Source organism: Sesamum indicum, linkage group LG4 (genome assembly GCF_000512975.1).
Source record: "Sesamum indicum cultivar Zhongzhi No. 13 linkage group LG4, S_indicum_v1.0, whole genome shotgun sequence".
Taxonomy (NCBI): Eukaryota; Viridiplantae; Streptophyta; class Magnoliopsida; order Lamiales; family Pedaliaceae; genus Sesamum; species Sesamum indicum.
Genome location: NC_026148.1, coordinates 2,135,583 through 2,155,381, shown reverse-complemented (window position 1 = coordinate 2,155,381; position 19,799 = coordinate 2,135,583). Strand labels below are relative to the sequence as shown.

The 19,799-nt window shown below is 32.6% G+C and overlaps 1 protein-coding gene across 4 annotated transcripts; it reads right to left on the bottom strand.

Annotated features, from left to right (window-relative positions):
• On the bottom strand, positions 2,482–19,353 carry LOC105159802 (photosystem II stability/assembly factor HCF136, chloroplastic). Of its 4 annotated transcripts, XM_020693438.1 has the most exons (10): positions 18,834–19,353; positions 18,286–18,521; positions 15,392–15,522; positions 13,527–13,659; positions 13,168–13,290; positions 9,145–9,219; positions 7,793–7,908; positions 7,391–7,475; positions 2,802–2,832; positions 2,482–2,748 (listed from the first exon to the last, which is right to left on the bottom strand). In XM_020693438.1, the coding sequence occupies exons 1-8, from the start codon at positions 19,162–19,164 to the stop codon at positions 7,409–7,411; spliced, it is 1,212 nt and encodes a 403-aa protein (XP_020549097.1). In that variant the 5' UTR covers positions 19,165–19,353; the 3' UTR covers positions 2,482–2,748; positions 2,802–2,832; positions 7,391–7,408. The 4 variants fall into 4 exon arrangements, with proteins under 4 accessions (XP_020549097.1, XP_011075301.1, XP_011075300.1 ...); XM_011076999.2 differs by having other exon boundaries at positions 2,484–2,915; XM_011076998.2 differs by having other exon boundaries at positions 2,484–2,832.

Here is a 19,799-nt window from a genome sequence, read left to right as displayed (position 1 = left end):
ATGCTGGTATCACAAGAGCTGTACGTGAATGTCCGGATTTCGTGCCACCTAACGGCGTGCACCGATATTGCTTGCGGTATGTGTGTTCCAATTTCAACAGTAAATACAAAAATGTCGTGTTGAAGGATCTTTGTTGGAGAGCTGGCTCTGAATATCAGATCAGAAAATTCAATCGCACTATGGAGGAGATAAAGAAACAGTCCCTCGAGGCGTTTCAGTGGTTAGATAGGATCGACAAGAAAAAATGGACAGCATCACATGACGGTGGATGGCGATGCGGAATTCTGACGACAAATATGTCGGAATGCATAAATGGAGTATTGAAAGGGGCTCGCCGCCTACCGTTGACAGCAATTGCTGAGATGACGTTTCAGCGAAGTGTCCATTATTTCCGTGAGAGGTTAGCAAGAAGTACTGTAATGTTGACCAACAACCAACTGTGGACGGATTTTGCATATAAGATGTTCACACGTTGGCATCAAAATTCTGTTGAACATACCGTCACCAAATACCATCAGTTCCAACAGTCCGCCTCGGTTGTTACAAGACGTCACGGTGGACATGGAGTCAACACCCATGTTGTCAAAATTGCGAACCGAGAATGTTCTTGCGGCAAATGGAGTCAATTTGGTATACCTTGCAGTCACGCTCAAAAGGTATGCGCTGCATTCATGATTAATGCTGCATCAATGGTGAAGGATTATTACGATATAATGACTTATAAGAATACATATTCTAAGTCATTTGAACCTGTACATTCCGAAGATTATTGGGATGTACCGGGATTTGAGTTGGTCCACGATCCTACTATTCGCATCTCTTCGCGCCCTGGTCGAAATCAAACAACACGTATTCACAACGAGATGGATTGGGCGCAAAGGCGTGCACGACAACAAGCACAACAAAGAAATTCTTCAACACAATCGGATGTGCCAGTACCGGGTAGCCATGATTAATTGTATATTTTTTTGTATTTTTTACAATTGTACAAAAATATACACTTTTACATTTATATATTTAATGTAATTTTTTACAATTATACAAAATAAATAACTATTACATTTGTACCCTTAATTGTAATTTTTTAAGTTAATGCAATGTTAATTTTATTAATTTTGGATTTTAGTATATGTTAAAATTAATTATATATAAATTAAATTATATAATAATAATTTAAACGAAAAAAAAAAAGCAGAATTTCCCAAGTCGGGAAACAAAATCATTCAGGATCCCGACTTGAAGTCGGGATTTTGTTTCCCAACTTGGGGAATTTTGCAGATTTGAAATCGCGTCTCGTCATGTTTTTGTTATTCTTTTAAAAATAATTTTAAATCGCGACTCGTCATGTTTTTGTTATTCTTTTAAAAATAATTATGATAAAATAATTTTTTTTTTTATAATAAAAAAATAATTAACTCCCACATGCCATGTGCTCAACTCTCTCTCTCTCTATATACATGTACATATAGTGGGGTTGAGGCGGCGGGCTGTGATGGTGCACACATGTCATGTGCTCAACTCCCTCTCTCTCTCTCTCTCTCTCTCTCTATATATATATATATATCCTATTTATTTATTTATTTTATTATATTTATTCATTCAGTTTAATTTTTTTTTAAAATTACTCATTACTCCTACATAATTTTTTAATTAATATAATTTATTTTAAAATATTATACTAAACTTCAATTTACTCCATTAAAATTTTAATATATTCTAATTTCAATTTATAATTTATTTATAATTATATTAAAATTTTTTAATGATTACTAATTAGTTTGTCAATTATAAATAAAATTCTTATAATTAAATTCTATTGACGTAACAGATTTTGCCCATAAGAGTTCTTGTGAAAACCAAGTGGTTAACGAACTGATCTCATCTGATCATATTATCAAGTTTTACCATATTGGTTAAACAATCGATCAATTATCTTATGTAGTAAATATATTTCACACACTATAGTAATTTCTTTTAACTTGATCATCAATCGGATAGGACAAGAATTTCCTATTTCAATGAATACCAAGGGCAATGTGTGTTTACAAATTGTAGAATAACCTCAACAATGGTGCACTGTAAAAAGGGTGGAAGCAAAAGGCAACCTAAAGATAATGGACTAACAAAACTAGTTCATCAATTACTTCAGAGCTCATAATGTTAGTAGATTCATAGAAGCTGTTTTAGTTGCAAGTTCAAATATATTGGCAGTAAAATGGGTAATTTTATTGATCATTGAAATGACACGTTTGACTATATAATATAAAAACCTTACAAAACATAACCAAAATTTAGAGCAGTCACCAACTTATGAATTGAAGACTTAAATACATAGCATATGAAATCAAGAAAAGCTTGTGAATCAAGACTAGGAGGACCTGAATTCAGTTTGAATAAATTTCTAGCAACTCGAATTATGAGCTACCTCTATAGTGAGGAACAGAATATAAAGAAGTCATTTCATGGGACCATCTTTGGACATCTTGCCAGTAAAACACAGATTTATTACTTTTAAACTTGAATATACCATGTGACATTTTATGGTGTTACAAAAATGCTGAAAACTGTTGATCTCTAACAAATTTGATGCCATTATCCACTTAAAATCGTTTAGCAGCCGATAATAGAAGTTGGCACACTGAATCTTGCCGGACATTTATAATGCAACAGAGAGTAACAGATAATATTATACATACATAACACAGATCCATCATTACGAGAAGCGAACTGGAAGTATGGGTTCGGAACCTGTATATGTCACAGCATCTGGCAAAATTACCTACAACAAACAAGACTCTGACCTGTATATGTCACAGCATCTGGCAAAATTACCTACAACAAACAAGACTCTGACGATTTACCATATGTAATGTACATCGAATGAGGTGCAAAAATCATGGTGTCATTTTCAAGACCTTCACGAAGAGCAAATACGTTACGGGAGTATTACATTTTTATAAATCTAATCAACAAAGGAGAACATATATTGTGGTTAAAGCAGCGAAATGAGGATCAAAAGGGCAAAGAGAAAAAGAAAACCCAACAAGATTCATTTAACATTGTGTACATCTACAATGCTAACTCTATCATTCTTCTTTGTCTCTTTTGCAAAACTGTCAGTATTTTTTTGAGTTGTTTGTTTAAACTATAATATCACCATTGCCTTTCCATACAATAATATTTTTAATGGATTAAGCAAATTGAAATTGTAATTAATTAGTTTTTGTGAAACATATTTATATTTATGTATACAAATCCTATAGGATTCTTATGACTAATTACATATTGGCTAATTGAATATTAGTTATTCTGTCGATCATTAATACTTCATACATGTATTTGGATATATCTCCATATAATTTATTACATCATATTGTATTTTATATATTTTTATTTTTGTTTATTTATTTATGTACATGTACATTCATACTATTGTAAAATTACTTATAATTAGGAATGTTTATTTTTCTTAGTATTGTTAGAAGACTAAACTGTCCTTACCAATTATAAGATCTCAGCCCTCACTCCAAACCGGCCCCCACACCGCGAAGTAAACGATCTACTAGGTTGTACTAAAAATCTTATCCAACCTTATATCAAGTAAAGAAAAAAAGCACAAAGAGTACAGTAATGCTGTTTCCTCGGATCTAGCCCGATTAGAACCTGTGCAAATGAGTAATAACCCAGCATCTGTTACAGCCCATTTAAAGCCAAGCTATACCCTAAAGCCTATATAAAACCAAGGCTTGCAAGCTTACTCTAAGCTCTTCGATCATAATTTCTAACCTAATCTGTTCAAGAACAAACTCAACAATCAGCTGTGCCTATATAGTTTCTCTTTTGCTATTCTTTTATTAATATCTCTAAGAAAAAAGGATAAGCCCAATCCATCCGATTTACTTCTTCTGATACAGGCCTGTGACAAAATTCACGCCCATTATAAATTAGTGTAGTGCGGTTGAATTATCCCACAACTTCGGACGAGCCCAGTAGGGACAATATATATCCTAATATTTTTATCAAACGAAGTAAACAACATGCAATTAATCCCGAGTTATCTTATCCTACATTTAATCTCGGGTTATTCTATCACTCATTTATCACCTTCAATAAAGTAAACGAGGCCTTAATATCAAAAGAATCTATAGTTTATGATGTTTTTCTATAATTATATTTCAATATTAAACTACTCTACATAGATTTCAAATGTAATTATTTGTTGTATTATATAAATCTTTTTCAGCCTCTCACTTCAACCTACAAAATATTCTCTGAATTTCACACATTCATGAAAGAGAAAAAGCCATTTCTGCTTATCTTATCCTTACACTTTAGATTCCTAACTGCATATATTTATTTTATCTTCATGATAGCGCAAAAAAGTAATTGATACCTAAGTGTAATGGATATGGTGGTGTGGACATAGCAACAAACTTTTGGTTTCTTCTCAAAATCTTCTCCTTAAACCTACACTTTCGACGTTTTTCAATTATTTGAGTACTTTGAAATTTAACTAAACCTAGCTTCATGTAAAATTAAGAACTTGGGCCTTTAAGACAATAACTCATGGGCTCCAATAGATAATTGTTGAAAAGAGAGGTAATTATTTAATACGAATTCTTATTCATAATCATGGTTGACAATTTCTTTACTTTTTTCATGTTCTCACCAATAATCTTATCTTTGTAATTCTATGAGTAATAGAAAAAGAACTCTATATCAAAAATAAAAAAAGTGAAAGCATTAGTACAAGTTCATTAAATTCAGGACGAGAACACCAAAAAAAAAGGGAACAAGATAAAAGAAATAGGTAAGATGGACATAATTAAACTTTATATATAAGTAATAATGATGATAAATATCTTAGTGTTATGCTTGTTTTGAAGAAACTTTGATATAGTTTACTTTACGATTTTCTTGTTAAATGTGACAATCATTTATTTTCTAATTAATCTATTTATTAAATATGAATATTCTGATTTAAAAAAAAAAGAAGTTTCTCGCTACCAATTAAAAGATTATTAATCAATGCTCAATATGTGAAATTTGTGTTCAAACTATACCTTTTTTAAAAATCATAATCATTCTTCTACCATTACATTTTGATCTTTTTATCATACTTATTTTTTAGTAATTAACTTGAAATGCAAAGTATTATATTGAGATACATACGTGAACTGTTCATGTGTATAAGTACTTAAACATTGAGTATTCAATAACAATCACGTACTTTTATAGATATCATATGATGTTGAAGAACATTGATTATTTTGTCCATTCACCTTACAAACTTGTTGTTTTATAAATTATTAATTCATTAGTAATTTTTTACACTAATGAATTAAATACAAATATATATGATGTTGCTTTAGTGCTTATATAAAAAAAATAATTACAATTTTAAAAAAACATGATAATTTATTACTTAAATGTTAAATACTGCAATCACATAAAATACAAATGAGATTATCACTTCAATACACTTGAATAAAAATGTGTCCGGCTTTGTGAATCTTTTGTATGTTCAATTGATTATATATGAAAAATATCAACATTACATATATATGAAAAAAATTCAAACCTTTATAATTTATTTACAACAGTATTTTTCAAAAGAAAAAAAATCTGAACAAAAATACTACATCAATTGAGTACAATAATTTAAATTTATATACTTGTGATTTTGAAGATTAAAACTAAAACTATTCTAGATAAAATAATCTACGAGTAGAGTGTAAAATATTTAATCCAAAATATATATAATATGTTTATTTAGTCAAAATAAACCTAGTTTGTGATGTTTCTTCTTTTTTTTTTTTCTTTCTCAATGGAAGCCATAAAACTTTGTTAAGCATGAATATTAAAATTTGAGATATCATTTTAAGATATACACACATATATATTAGTATAATCTATATTCTTCCATAGTTATGAAAAATTCTTGAAAAATTATTTGAAAACCTCAATAAATTATAAACACTAAACTTGAAAAATCTTACATTGAGTATCATATATCAATCATAACTATAAAGTATTTATAAATTCCTCTGAGCTATAAAAGCCAATTGACAAGTTTTCCAATGCTACATAGGTCAACATTTCCAAACATATATAGCTTTAATCATCAAGCTACTAGGTTGTTTATTTGAAACATCAGTTTTTTGTTGATTTGACATCAAACTTTTAAAGTAGATAGCAACACAAAATTATGAATATTCCATTTTTCATGATTGTATAACAATATTTTCTTAGTTAAATACAAATTAATTGAAAATACAAAATGTTTTCTTGGTTAAATACAAGGAAATTGAAAATAATTATATAAAACCAAATAAAAGGAGAACGTATCAAATTAATCATAAATTTAAATAACTAATAAAGACACTCAAAAATAAAAACAGGAAACAACATTCTCCTTTATAATTAAGTTTCTCTAGTTTAGTCTATGCTTTGTGTACAAAGCGTTTATTCTACGCTAATTTCATTAATGCCTACTTTTTACTTTGTTTTGATGTTTTAATGTGTACTACAACTCAATTTTCATGATATTAGTATGATCAATTTCATAAATTCTTTTGAGTTGGACCATGTCGCTTTATAGGTTAATCTCTCAAAATACCTTTCAAGCAAATTGATCACATGGTGGAAATACTTAAAATGGACTAGAATAATAGAAACTGTTCGTTCCGGGTATGTTTTACAGTTATATAAATTAAATTTCAATTAATCTTGAATATTATAAAAACAATATAACATTCAAAATTTGCTCAAGTATTATTAAATTTTACTATACTTGTGTACGAGTACATTATAAGAAAGAATACTAATTAGTGAAAAGAAAATATGCTAGTAGTTAATAATATGAAATTATATTGTAGATTCTTTCACAGCAATTTATTTCTTTTTCTTATATTTATTAAGTCTTTAATATATGAGAATTTATTTTTATTAAGGAAAGTGATCAAAATAGTCTAATGAAATTTTGAATTTTGAAGATAGCAGAAATATGAAGAAAGATACACAAAATCCAATCAAACAGAAAACGAACATCTCGAAATATGGAGCTCCACTGCAAGCATGAGATAGCTTACACAACTGTGAACTTATCTAATTATAACTTTTGCACCATGATTTGCTAACAACTATTACCAGTAGGTCATCTATTTGAAATGTGACTTAAATTTTATCAAACGAAATGTGAAAAATTGATAAATTATATGCAATCATGTCAAGTTAAAACTGAAATATTCTCCATTATTTTCTATTGTCAAGTTTCTCTCCCATAAGAATGCTTTTACGTACAACAACGTACTTTTTGCTAGTTATAGATAAAAACATGATCATGGAGACATGGACTAACACAAATGAAACAATATATCAAATTACATACCATCATCAAAGTGCTGATTCATCCGAGATACTTTAGCAACACACCATCATTCCCTAGCACAAATCCTTGTTTGTCATTTACAAACCTGCATCAATTCAATTAGCAAGTCTTGAACTTGAAAACTAATCCAAGCACAAAAATGAACAAAACGTTAGTAGTAATTGATCTATGAAAATCATCCCCCCTCCCCCAGCGCACCCCCCACTCCCATCATCATTTTAGGAACTCCAGCTAAAGCTACTGGAGATTTTCCACTCTTTTGACAATTCTTCCAGTTTTTACTGCCTTCTTCCTGCCCTCATCAGTCTCAACTATTTCAAACAACATACTTAGCGTAAGGTGTTTATACTCCCAGTGCATAACAAATTAATGAATACATCAGTAACTAAGACTCGAGCTCACTTTACAGAATACAGATTGGCAGCAATGTTGTCAGCTGCTTTGTCGCGGATCCAGGTCTTCCCACTGTTTGTGGTTTTCAAAAGGATACCACTGCCACCAGCAGCCCATGCCTCATCCTGCAAGTAGCATTAGCTAGATAATGATCAACAAAAGGAGACATTCATGATCTATATCGGCGAACGGAGTAAATAGAAGTCAGTATTTTGCTTGATGAATCAATTTATAGAGTTCTTTAGCCACTTGCAAATATGTTGATCACTTTTCCATGAATGAACTAAAAGTAAAACATAGAGGAGCGATGGGAAAAATGACAAGGGAAACAGTTATATGAACACACTTAAAAGCAAGTGAGTTCCAGACCATACACTTTGAACATGGAACTCACAATTAGTTTTATGTCATTAGTCGTTTGACATAACACAATCCCGTAACAATTGGTTGAGTTTACACTCAAGCAACAATCATTAGTATTTTATTTTTCAAGATGTGGAAGGCCTTCTCCATGATGAGCTCAAACAAAAAACAGAAATGGAGGATGGAACATGTGAGGCAAAACATATGTATGATAAAATTTTAAAACAATGACTCAGACCCTACACTTGAAACCAAGAGGTAGATTCAAAATAAATTAATCATACCCTAAAATTTAAAATATTAGTCATTAAGCAAAATTTCCAAGATCCGTTGATTAGTCATATTGTTACTCGCTGTTCTAGCAATTTTAATCCTTCAAGTTCCCTTACAGTAATTTCAGGTCTATAGAAGAATGTTCAGGCTTTCCAGAAATGCACTGCAAGAGTACAGACTTCACAACGTAAAGCAAGTTTCACTTCAATGTTGATTGAGCTTAAGTTTGTTGATATACTTAAGCTCAAATTTGGGGAAATTTCCTATAGTCATCACAGGCTTGTTAAATTACCATGAGCATTTTTTCTAACCTAGACTACAGTAATCCTTTCACTAAAATCACCATCAATAACTAACCTTGTTGCCTATGAATTTACCCTTTTCTAAATATTGGGAACAACCAATCAAAAACCTCTTAGGCTATATTGGTAGGAAAGAATTGGATTTGAGTGAACAATTTGGGGAATGATTAAAAACCCCATTCCAAAAAGGGGGGGGGGGGCAGTTGAAATCTATCAATATTCCACGAAAGATAGTTCAAAAAGAGGTAAGTAATGTGACATCCTGTACAATATGGAATTATTCAAAGAAACCAAATATTTGTTATTAGAGATTTAAAACCCCCAATTTTAACTCTACAATCCAAATACATTTGTTATTAGAGATTTAAAACCCCCAATTTTAACTCTACAATCCAAATACAATGTTAAAGATTTTACACATACCTGTGACCGGTACCCAACATCAAGAATCCCAAATCCACGACTTTGTACCGGAATTTCCTCAAATTCCTCAGTTATCTAAAAATATTGCATGCAAGTGTTAAAAGCAAAGGTTGAATCAAAGTTAACAATATATTAACCAATAGCAAGAAGTAGTGTTTATCAAGAGACAACAGAAGTAAGAACCAAATATTTATTCAAAAGAAGTAAGCAGGTACAAAGATTTGGGCAACATCGTACGCATAAGGGAAAGGAAAATACCACTTGTACATTATAACTTCCAATTAGCCACAATTAAATTAATTTATTGTTAAATGTGGAAACCCGATAATCATACCAGATCTTTCTAGATCTGATTTATATTTTATCCAAGTAAAAAGATGATCAAATAAGCTCTTTGTTTTTGTATGTAAGAAGGGAAAAAGTTTCTTTGATCCTCCTAATCTCTAGGATTTCTTTGTACTTACTACTCTTTTTGATTTGGTATTAGCTATCTTGTTGGCTTTTCAAGATAGGAACTATTATTTCTTGTATCTATTTATCGATTCATTGTAACGTATCAATTATACAAAATACATAGATAGGAGATGTTATAATCTCAAAAAGTCTACACTTCACAAAAACTCACTAACATGTAATGGACACTATTAGTGGACCTAAACATGCAAGAATTTACTTTCTTAGTATCATCCAAATTGTTACACACTTAATAAAACACAGCAATACAAACAACAGGAAAGAATAAAACGGCAACCCTACACTTGAATTAATTAATACATTGGATGCAAAGATATTAAAATCTTGCATATGAATTGTTGAAGGAAGCTCAAAATGCACGAAAGCACTTCTAGTATCATAAAGAATATAAATGTGGTTTTTGTAATAAGTAGTAGCTTAAGAGGGGAAAGTGGAATTCTCCCCACACTCCTTGACCCGGTGGATGGATATAGCTCGTAACCCTTTCAACAGAAGAACATTTGCAGGTCAGTGACATACCTTTAGCATAGGTATGGCATATGGACCATGCAAAAGTTTCCTATCAATGCCCTAAACAAAGAAGAACATTTGTTTCCTATCCTCAAACACCATAAATTCTTTCCACAAACCGATACTAGATTCGTCAAACCAAATTTTAGGCTACTACTTTAGGCTAAACAAAAAATTTACCACTTTAGTTTAAGTGATAATTACAATTGCATCTCCTAAAAAACAGTCAAAATACTCAATTAACCCTGTATTATCGAGAATTTCACTAACCTACCCTAGATTGTTATTTGTCTAACACTATCAATCTTGTGAGGGATTTTGGCGTGAGAAATGCTGGCATCATTGTTAATTAGGCCAATAAGGGTAAAATAGGATATTCAATGTATTTTACCTAATTGACCTGCGAGTGCATACATAATTAATAAATCTTATAAAGGGTATCAAAGTAATCTTTTCGATTCTCGAATATTAATACACCAGAGTGGTTTAGTATTTAATGTTTTCTTATTTAAAATCCTTTTTCTAAAAGATCAGACTGATTACTAAATTATACTTTAACCAATTTGGAAAATTTCATTTATTTGATTCTTTCAAATTAACAAAAGATTATTTGATTCTTTTATTTTTCTTATATTTTATCTTCCTATAAGTTTTTCTTCTCATTTTAATGTGAAATCTAATCAATTTTAGTTCAACAAAATACAATTTCAATATATCTTATTTTATTAACTAAGATTATCAATTAATTAATAATTTTTAAAATGCGTTCCAGTTTCTTTTCTCTTTTCCATCTTTAATTATAATAACTCACATACAGCAAGACAAATAACACACATGTGGTGGGGCTCGAAACCATGATATCAAACTTGTTCATGGGACGTCAGTTTTAGACATAACTACTAGGCTAAGAAATCAATGATCTTTTCATCTAATTTTATTGTGTCCATATTCGTCTTCCTTTTTTATTTCATTAATTAAGATTATCAATCAAGTAATAATTTTTAAAATGGTTCCGGTTTCTTTTCGTTATTAACTTTTCCCTTATTTTTTTGGTCCATCTTCTTTCTCCTTTCAAGTCAACTAACTCCACCTATCCAGAAATCCACACCACATCCTCTCCAACACATATTACCCTGTATTCAGCCATATATCTCCCTCTAACTCCAACAACCAATCTTCCTACTGTGTTCATGCTTGTGTATGTGTATGCGTATGTATATATGTTTGTGTAATGGTGTGTGTAAATATATATGTTTGTGAGAATTTATATTTTGTGTATGTGTGTGCAGGCCTGTGTGTTTGGTGTAGATGTGTATATTTGTACTTTTTGTAAGATATATACATATATATATGTGTGCGTAGAATGTGTGTATCTTCATGTAGATTTATGGTGTGTAAAGTGGATTTGGTGTATTTTTGTGTATTTTTGTTTGTGTTTGTGTATGTGTCTGTGTGTGGCATACATAATGTGGATTGTTTTTGTTTGTATGATATATATACGTATAGATATGCGTATGTGAGAGGAAGGATACAATATCATATATATGGATTAGTTGTATGTTGGTGCTTATTTTTTTATGTATTTATGAGGATATGTAGTTGTGTGTATGATTATATCTATATATCTATATATATATGTATACATACATGTATATATATATGCGTGTGTATGCACAATATGCATGTACATGTGGGTTTGTTGACGTTTGGCGTAGGATATATATATATATGTGTGTGTGAGATAGGAGACAACATGAAAACATGTTGCAGAGAGAATTAAAAAGTGGTACAATTGTTTTTGAAAATTTTAAAGATGGGGGTAAAATATATGCACTTTTTTTTATTAATTTTTGGTCAAATTTTTTATATTTTGGCTTTTGACGGGAGGAGCAAATAAGTCATTTACCTCTTTCCAGCCAAGTTTTTGACTAACATTGTTTATTTTGACTATTTTTACGGAGGTATCAGCACAATTATCCGTAGTCTAAATTGAGCAATTAACCATAGCAATCAATCTATTCAAAGGTGGCTCCATAAGCCAATAAGAACTCCCATGAATTATTTATATGAAAGGGATATTTTCTATGTAATCTAGCTCAAGTGTGTGAATGACTGCCAAAAATCATTTCCATAGAAGCAAGCATTTAATCATGATTGACATAAAATATTCATAAGAAATGTCTTCACATGAAAGGATTAGAACTAAACCCCACAGGTATACAAGTAAGCTAATTGAGATTAATATTAAAGATTAGAAAAGTGCTGATCCAAACTGCTGGCAGAATGGATAGTACTTGCCACTTTATGTTCCTACAACATACAATATATCAGCCAAAAAGAAGAGGCAAAGGATCTTCATATACCAAAAAGGAAGACTCGACAACCTTGTGAATAAGATATATCTCAAAGAGGCAAGACAATTTGTAAGAGAAGAGAGTACAGAGCAAGAGAGGGACTCAAGAGGAACACAGCAGCAATCAGGTAAAAGAAACTGAAAAAATCGAGTTCGTACAAAAAGAATCAAATAAATATACAGTCATTGCATTTTGGGACTCAACTCTAGCCGAGATGATGCTTTCAACAGAAAGAACAGATCAACTCGGGATGTGTAACAAAAAAGAACAATTAGCCACAAAAAAATAGAAAGTATTTAAGTGGATATAACGAAGAAGAATTAAAGACAAGGAATCAGCCACATGGGGTATGCAATCTCTCCAAAACTTGATAGGAATAATAATATAATGTATTGTCAGTGATTCAATGCTTAACTTTCCTTCAATCTGTTAAGTTGTGTTGATAGGCTCAATGATGATTAGCATGGGAAACTAGAGATAGTCAGATGAAATGCATGAATATGGAGTATTTCACAAGTAATACAAACAAATACATAATATTGGTCCATAACAATAGGAATGAAAAAATATGAAATTAGAGAAGGTTGATCATCTTTATAGCACATAGCTTGGAACTATTTTCCTTGGATGTTTGCACATTTACTTTAATTAGCATAGACCACTTTAATGACTGAAAGTCACTTACCCCAGTGCCCTTACTGAGGTAAAGTCCCCCACCACGCACTAGAAGCCAAAGACCACCATCAGCTCTCCAGCCCATGTTCTGGATTCTTCTTGCGACAGCCCTGTTATGTGGCTGCCAGAATGGCTGAGGTATTGCATACACATTCAAAATATCATAAATTCTCCTGTATCTTTCTGAACCATAATTTAAACATGTATTCTATAGAAGAAAAGAAAACAGATCATACTTCATAAACTTGGAAAGGAAGAAAACAAAGATCAGAAAGACACCTTAGGAGCATCAAATAGCTAAAGAGACTCTGAAAAATCATATTAGTTAGAGAATCAACAAATGTACCTAACACAGCATGACAATCTCACCTGACCTGGTTCCCACGTCAAATAGAAGTTACCACGACTAGAAACAGCAACATAGTTTCCTTCAGGTGACCGATTCACAGTGCTAAAAGTGCCTGTATAGTAGCTGGCACCACTGATGCCACTGGAAACTGTTCTGCAACAGCAACAGGTACACAGAAGTAATTATTATGCATAGAACTAAAAATGAAGGCAAGAATCTTGGAAAGCTAATACAAGTAGAAACTATTCTGTAAGCTCATTCATACAGAAGTTATTGTAAAAAATATTACTTTGTAATATCAATGGAGTGAAGAACTGGAGCGAAAAACTGGGTAATTCAATAGATTGAAGGGCTAAATACACTTTGCTCCTTCAACTATTTCTGAGGTAGCTGACCCCCCTAAACTAATAAGTGTAACACTTATCCCAAAGATCAAATATTTGGACAAGATTGTCCTTACATTATACATGTATTCATAGTACAAAGGTTTTTTTAAAATTTTGCATTCTTAATTAGAAAAACATACATTTTACATATAATAAATTAGCAAGTTAGTAAGTTAACTAGTTCAAATATTAAAACTGAAAATTAAGTAATGAATGAGTATAATAAATAAACACAGTTATCCCATATAAGGCGCTATTATTAATTTGGTATTTAAAATTAAGTTATTAGTTTAATTTAGATTTTTTGATAAAAATGAGTAAATACATACATGTTCTTCAAATATAACAACAATACATTTGTTCATTTTTTTATAAAGCATTTCAAGTTTTGGTTAAGCATATTCTATCAATTTGTTTTCTTTTCAAAGCATGTACGAGTTGTTGAGGGTACAATTATCGGAAAGAGACGTATCTCATCTGCTTAGTTAGTCAATAAATTTTTTTTAATTAAAATAAGTAAGATAAGTTTTTTATGTTTAGTATTGTGGAGTATCCTTTATTAATTTATTGCTTTACTTTTAATTTAAATTCTTCAACTATTAGATACTTCATATAATGTTATTAAAAATATTGTTTTCTAGTTAGAAAATGATTTTGTGATGATTTAAATGTACAAAAATACACAAATACATTTTAACCTATATAATTATACATGGCATGGGGGCAATTTTCTCCAAAAAATCAATTTAAGGATGGTAAGTATTACATTTGTTAGTTTAGGGGGCTAAATGCTAACTTAAGAATAATTCAGGGGATAAGTATATTTAACCCTAGATTGAAAATTGTAAGTGGTAGTTGAATAAATTGAAAAATTATAGTGGACAGTTGAATGCATTGAAAAATTACAAGAGGGTGGTAGGCTAGTAAAAAAATTAAGAAATTAAAGAAAAAAACAAGATATTTAGATTCAAAGATCCTTGACTATAACCAACAAATATGCAATTTTCAGTGAGGAAAAACATTTAGTAGCTTCAAAAAAAAGAGAGAGGGAAAAGGAAACTACAAGCCTGAAGCTCATGAAGAACACAAGTCCAGGCTGAAGAATAGTCATAACTACGTTAGTCCAGTTGGACTTGTGGGAAGTGTTGAGAATAAGCCACAAGTGAATGGAAAAGAAAAAAATTGAAGAAAGCAAATATCCCCCAGTGGATCGGAAAGGCAAAAAAGGAAAGGCATAAATGTAAGGTGACGGGTAGTTTAACCTTTTGTGGTAAAAGATTAAACCCAAGAAGGGCTCATCTCTATAGTGAGGCCCATTCCAAGCTTTGTTCAAGCACCCACCTACATAACAAAGGATTGGTCCATCTCAATTCTAGAACACTAGATATTGACATGATAACACATCATATTCCTTTCATAGTTGACGCACTTTTCCCTCGGAACATATGGGAAAAACCTTCTACTAGAACACATGATCTAAGACCTCAGCGGAAACTAACCTGTTTAAAGTTGCTGAAACAGTCTCTTGGACAGCAGCCTTCCAGTTGTATCCACCATTAGATGTTATATATATTGCACCTTGATCGGTTACCATTTCTGCACCCTTGGCTCCAGTGGCTTGTATATATACCTGAAATATCATAACAATAATATCGATCTTGTTTAGAATGGCTTTCCTGGTCATTTGAATATAGTTCTTGTATACATTTTCTTTTCAAAGTTTTGCAATATACAAGAAAAGAATAAAAGGCGATGATGGGGATTGCAGAACACTATAACATTTCATAAGATTTATGAGAATTCAATGGAACCCCTATTTCTTAAACTTTTCTAGAAATAATTCAAAATTGAACAAAATGCTATCTTTAGCAAGAAATATAGATTAATCCCTGCCTGCATCTGTCGGTAGTGCACTCTCCTCGAATTGACATAAGAACTGATTGATCCATACGCTTTCAGAAATCTAGTTCTTTTATAAACTGTCCCAACTTGACGTTCCATTTCTCACTTACTCTTTCAGAGTCTTCCTGCTTTGACTTACAGGTCTGGGTGGAAGGGAGGAGAAGAGGGATGGAGAGACATATTTGGTTTCAAGGAGTTCTCAGTTTTAGATATGGTTTTTAACTTCAAGTTGCCTCTACACCAATGGATATTCGTTATGCCTCCATCTTTCAATCAATACAGGCACAATAAATGGTCTTCACAAGAAAGTCTTTTTCCGCATCTCATAAATATATGGAAATTAATAGAAAGACCTGAAGTGAATTAACAAGTGACCAAACATGTCTAGACAAACATATACCTAGTAAATGCAAATGAACATAGATTTAAAATATCATAATAGTACACAAAGTAAGCATGTTTGATGAAAGCGATAGTCAAAATACAAAACAATAAGAATGTCATACAGAAAATGACATGTTAAACTTCCAATCCTACAAACACTATTGTTGAATAGGCTACAACTTATTGATCAAATCCATCACGGTTATGAGGTTCCAATCACTGTTGTGCTAGTTGCATGTGGCCATGTGATCTCTTGAGTTGTAATTCCCAAGTAATGCACTAATACTCCCAACAACACATCGTTTCCCCTGCCGGATAACACTGCCATAAACAGCCATTTCAATTATGTCAAGTTCTTCATCACTGAACTTAATTTCACAGGAGTAAGTTTTCAACAGTCCTTGGTCAAGGCCATTCTTGTCGGACTTCAGTCTATTCACCCTGGTTTGAAGAATTTGACAATTCTCTGCCACTGATTCTCCACCTTTGGAGAAAGGGATTATATGATCATACTCATAGCAGAGGCAGCCATTACAGGTGTGGAGACCTTTACAGACAATGTTGCCAGCTGCATCTATTCGCCATCTCTCAGGATCTCGACCTGGGACCACTTCAGCCTTTTCCCAGCATATTCTCTTAGCTTTTGAGTCAAAGAATCTAGGTCTCTCATTGTATCTGCTTCTGATGCTGCTGCGATGATGCTGAGTTTAAGAGAGTACAGATCATCTGCCTGTGCATGCGTGCACATGTTTTATTCTTCTTTTCATTTGTCTTTTGGATGTCTTTGCAGGTGTTGAAGAGAGTGTAGAATGGGACGGAAGTTCAGATTTAGAACATAAATTTAGGTAGAGAAATTAAAATCCCTTAGATCCCCCACCATATGTATTACTGTTCGATTGACATCTCCTCTAATGATAACTGGGAACAGCCAATTCTCCAAATGAAAATACCACTTTTTTAAGTGTAGGAACTTAGGCCAAGCCCCCATGGGCACTAAGCACAAATAGCAAATAGATTTACGCATGCAATATATATACAAAAAGTTCCACTTCTAACAAACTCAGGACAAGACGCAAAACAGCAACCAGTAAGCAAATTGGGATGTCTATATGCAGTATAAAGCAGTACAAGTATACATAAAATTAGAAATGCTAATAAGGTCAGGACAAAGAAAGTACTTAATTCAAAATAGCGAAATCTAGAAACTTAGTGAAATTTTATGAAAATTGGGATCAGATATTTGCAGCAAAAAATTGTAAATCCCAAAGAATTTTGGCAACCTCAAGTTCAATATACTTCTAGATTTATATCAACCTCAATTAACTGAAATAATTTTAAAGAAAGTTTGGGAAAATATGGAGAAGCTTCGGTTGAAAACAACCGATGACAGAGTGGAAGAGGAGGAACAAGAAGACAAAGATGGAGAAGAACTACTTTGTTGCTGATGCCACTGAAGTGAAAGAAGCTTGTCCAGGATTCTTGTAATTATCCAAGTCATACATAACTTGTTGGAGGTAACTGATGGTGATACATGTGCCAACAAGCGAGGGATTGAGGATCATATGCTGCATAAAGATAGCTGCTTAACGCGGAAAAGGTAACAAAATAAGAAGTACTACAAACCCTGAGGCACAGAGCTTACCTACTCATGAAGTACTACTATTTGATGATTATGTCACCCGGGACAATGTCCAAGAACAGTTAAAGCACTACAAAGTCATAGCGTGCTCTCTGAAGACTAATAGTTGCAGAAGCGATATGATGTTCAAGACAATTGCTGAATCAACCAATCTTTGTGTATGGTCTAAGGATTCAAAGTACTGAATAAGGGGAATGATTTTTATGACTCAGGAATTCCAAAATGCAGATGAATTCTACTCCAGAACATGACAAAGCAGTGTCTTCAAGGACGCAAGAAATGTAGAGCAAGCTACAAAAAGGTCATTGCTCTTTAGAACCTTAAATTCCAACATGAAACATGTGTTTGTAACATTGTTCCATCTCTGAACTACCAGTGGTGCAACAAAAACCTTGTCAGACATTAAGGCTAAAATTCCCGACACATGAAAAGCAACAGAGTGAAGCAAACAAGGTAGATGGTGGTTACCATATCACCAGGAAGTTGAGCACTTAAAGGTATCCGTTGCCAGGTATCTCCTGCATCCGCAGTATACAGCAGAATAGCTGGTTTGCCTATAATCCAACCTTCCTTTCCTTTAAAGCTGATGGAGTTGAATCTATAGTTAAAATCCTCATCTTCAGCAGAGGGTATGGAGCGTGGAGCCCAAGTGTTTCCTCCATCTTTTGTCTCCAGAATAGTTTGTCTAGTCCCTAATAGAAAACCTGGCAAACCAAACAATTCAAAGGGTTTCTTACTATGGTGCATGGGCGCACAGCTTCATTAGTTATTATGTCCTATCTTCTTCACGAATATGGTTATTGCTATATCTCAAAGTTAATTTATCTACTTATAACTAACTAATAATACCAATTATCCCATAACCGTAGTGTTCTAAGAGCTTTTAACAGGATAACACTAGTCCCAGCGTTTTCAAATTGACTTGACTAAAGTGATCGCAATTATACAAAACCATGGTCAAATAGTAGATAAGATAAGGAGGACCATCAGTAATGAAGAGGAAATTCAAGCCGAACCGTGAGAGGGGTCGTCCGGAACAAAAGCAATGTCAAGAAGGACCACGCCTGGGTCAATGGGGAGGTAACCTCTTTCCCACTCAGAGAGCGGCTCATCCGCAGCCAAAGCCTTGCTGCCGAGCGGCGAAAGTGAAACTGCGGCGGCAGCATGGAAGCCACCTATCAATTGCCGGCGGCTAATGGCAATGTTTATTTGTTGGGGACAAGGAGACTCACGATTGGCGGAGGCTGACGGAAGGAGAGCACGGCGGCGGCGGGAATGGAAACGAGAGCGAAGTTGTGATGGCGGGGGAGTGATAATGGAGGAAGAGAGATGCTGAAGAGATGCCATATTATTTGTATAGGTTCTTTTCGCTGCAGCGAAGGCTGGGTGATGGCGACGATGTGTTTCTCGTTCTGTCAATCGCTCTCTCTCTCACTCTCTCGAGCTTTCTCTCTCACTCTATATTGCACGCAGCACACACAGCGGGTATGTCTTATCCGAAGTGTAATTCTGAAATGCGGTTGCCTTTACGTTATCTCAACGGTTGGCTCCAATCCATACCCGGAATAATATACTTTTACGCCCTTCCAAACTCAATTAATATTTTTTTAAAAGGTCAAATGCAATGCCTTTCCTCTAAAAAATACTAATTTACCTCCTTAGACAATAGGCTAAATTGTTTTATTTTAAAAAGTACAGAAGAATAAAATGTTACTTTTTTAGAAAATTTATCGGTTTACAATATTACAAGAAATAAATTGCATTCAACCCAAAATATATTGTTTATATTATTGTTTTTACCTATCTTTTAAGAGTTAGTACTCTCACATTATTGTTTTAATTAAGAGATAAATCCATTATAAAATTAAAATATTATTTTAAAATATTTCTAAGAGGAAATTTGAGTTTTAAACTTGGGATAAATGGAGAATATATAATTTATGTTATCTAGCCATAGATTTATTTACTTTTTTTGCACGTAT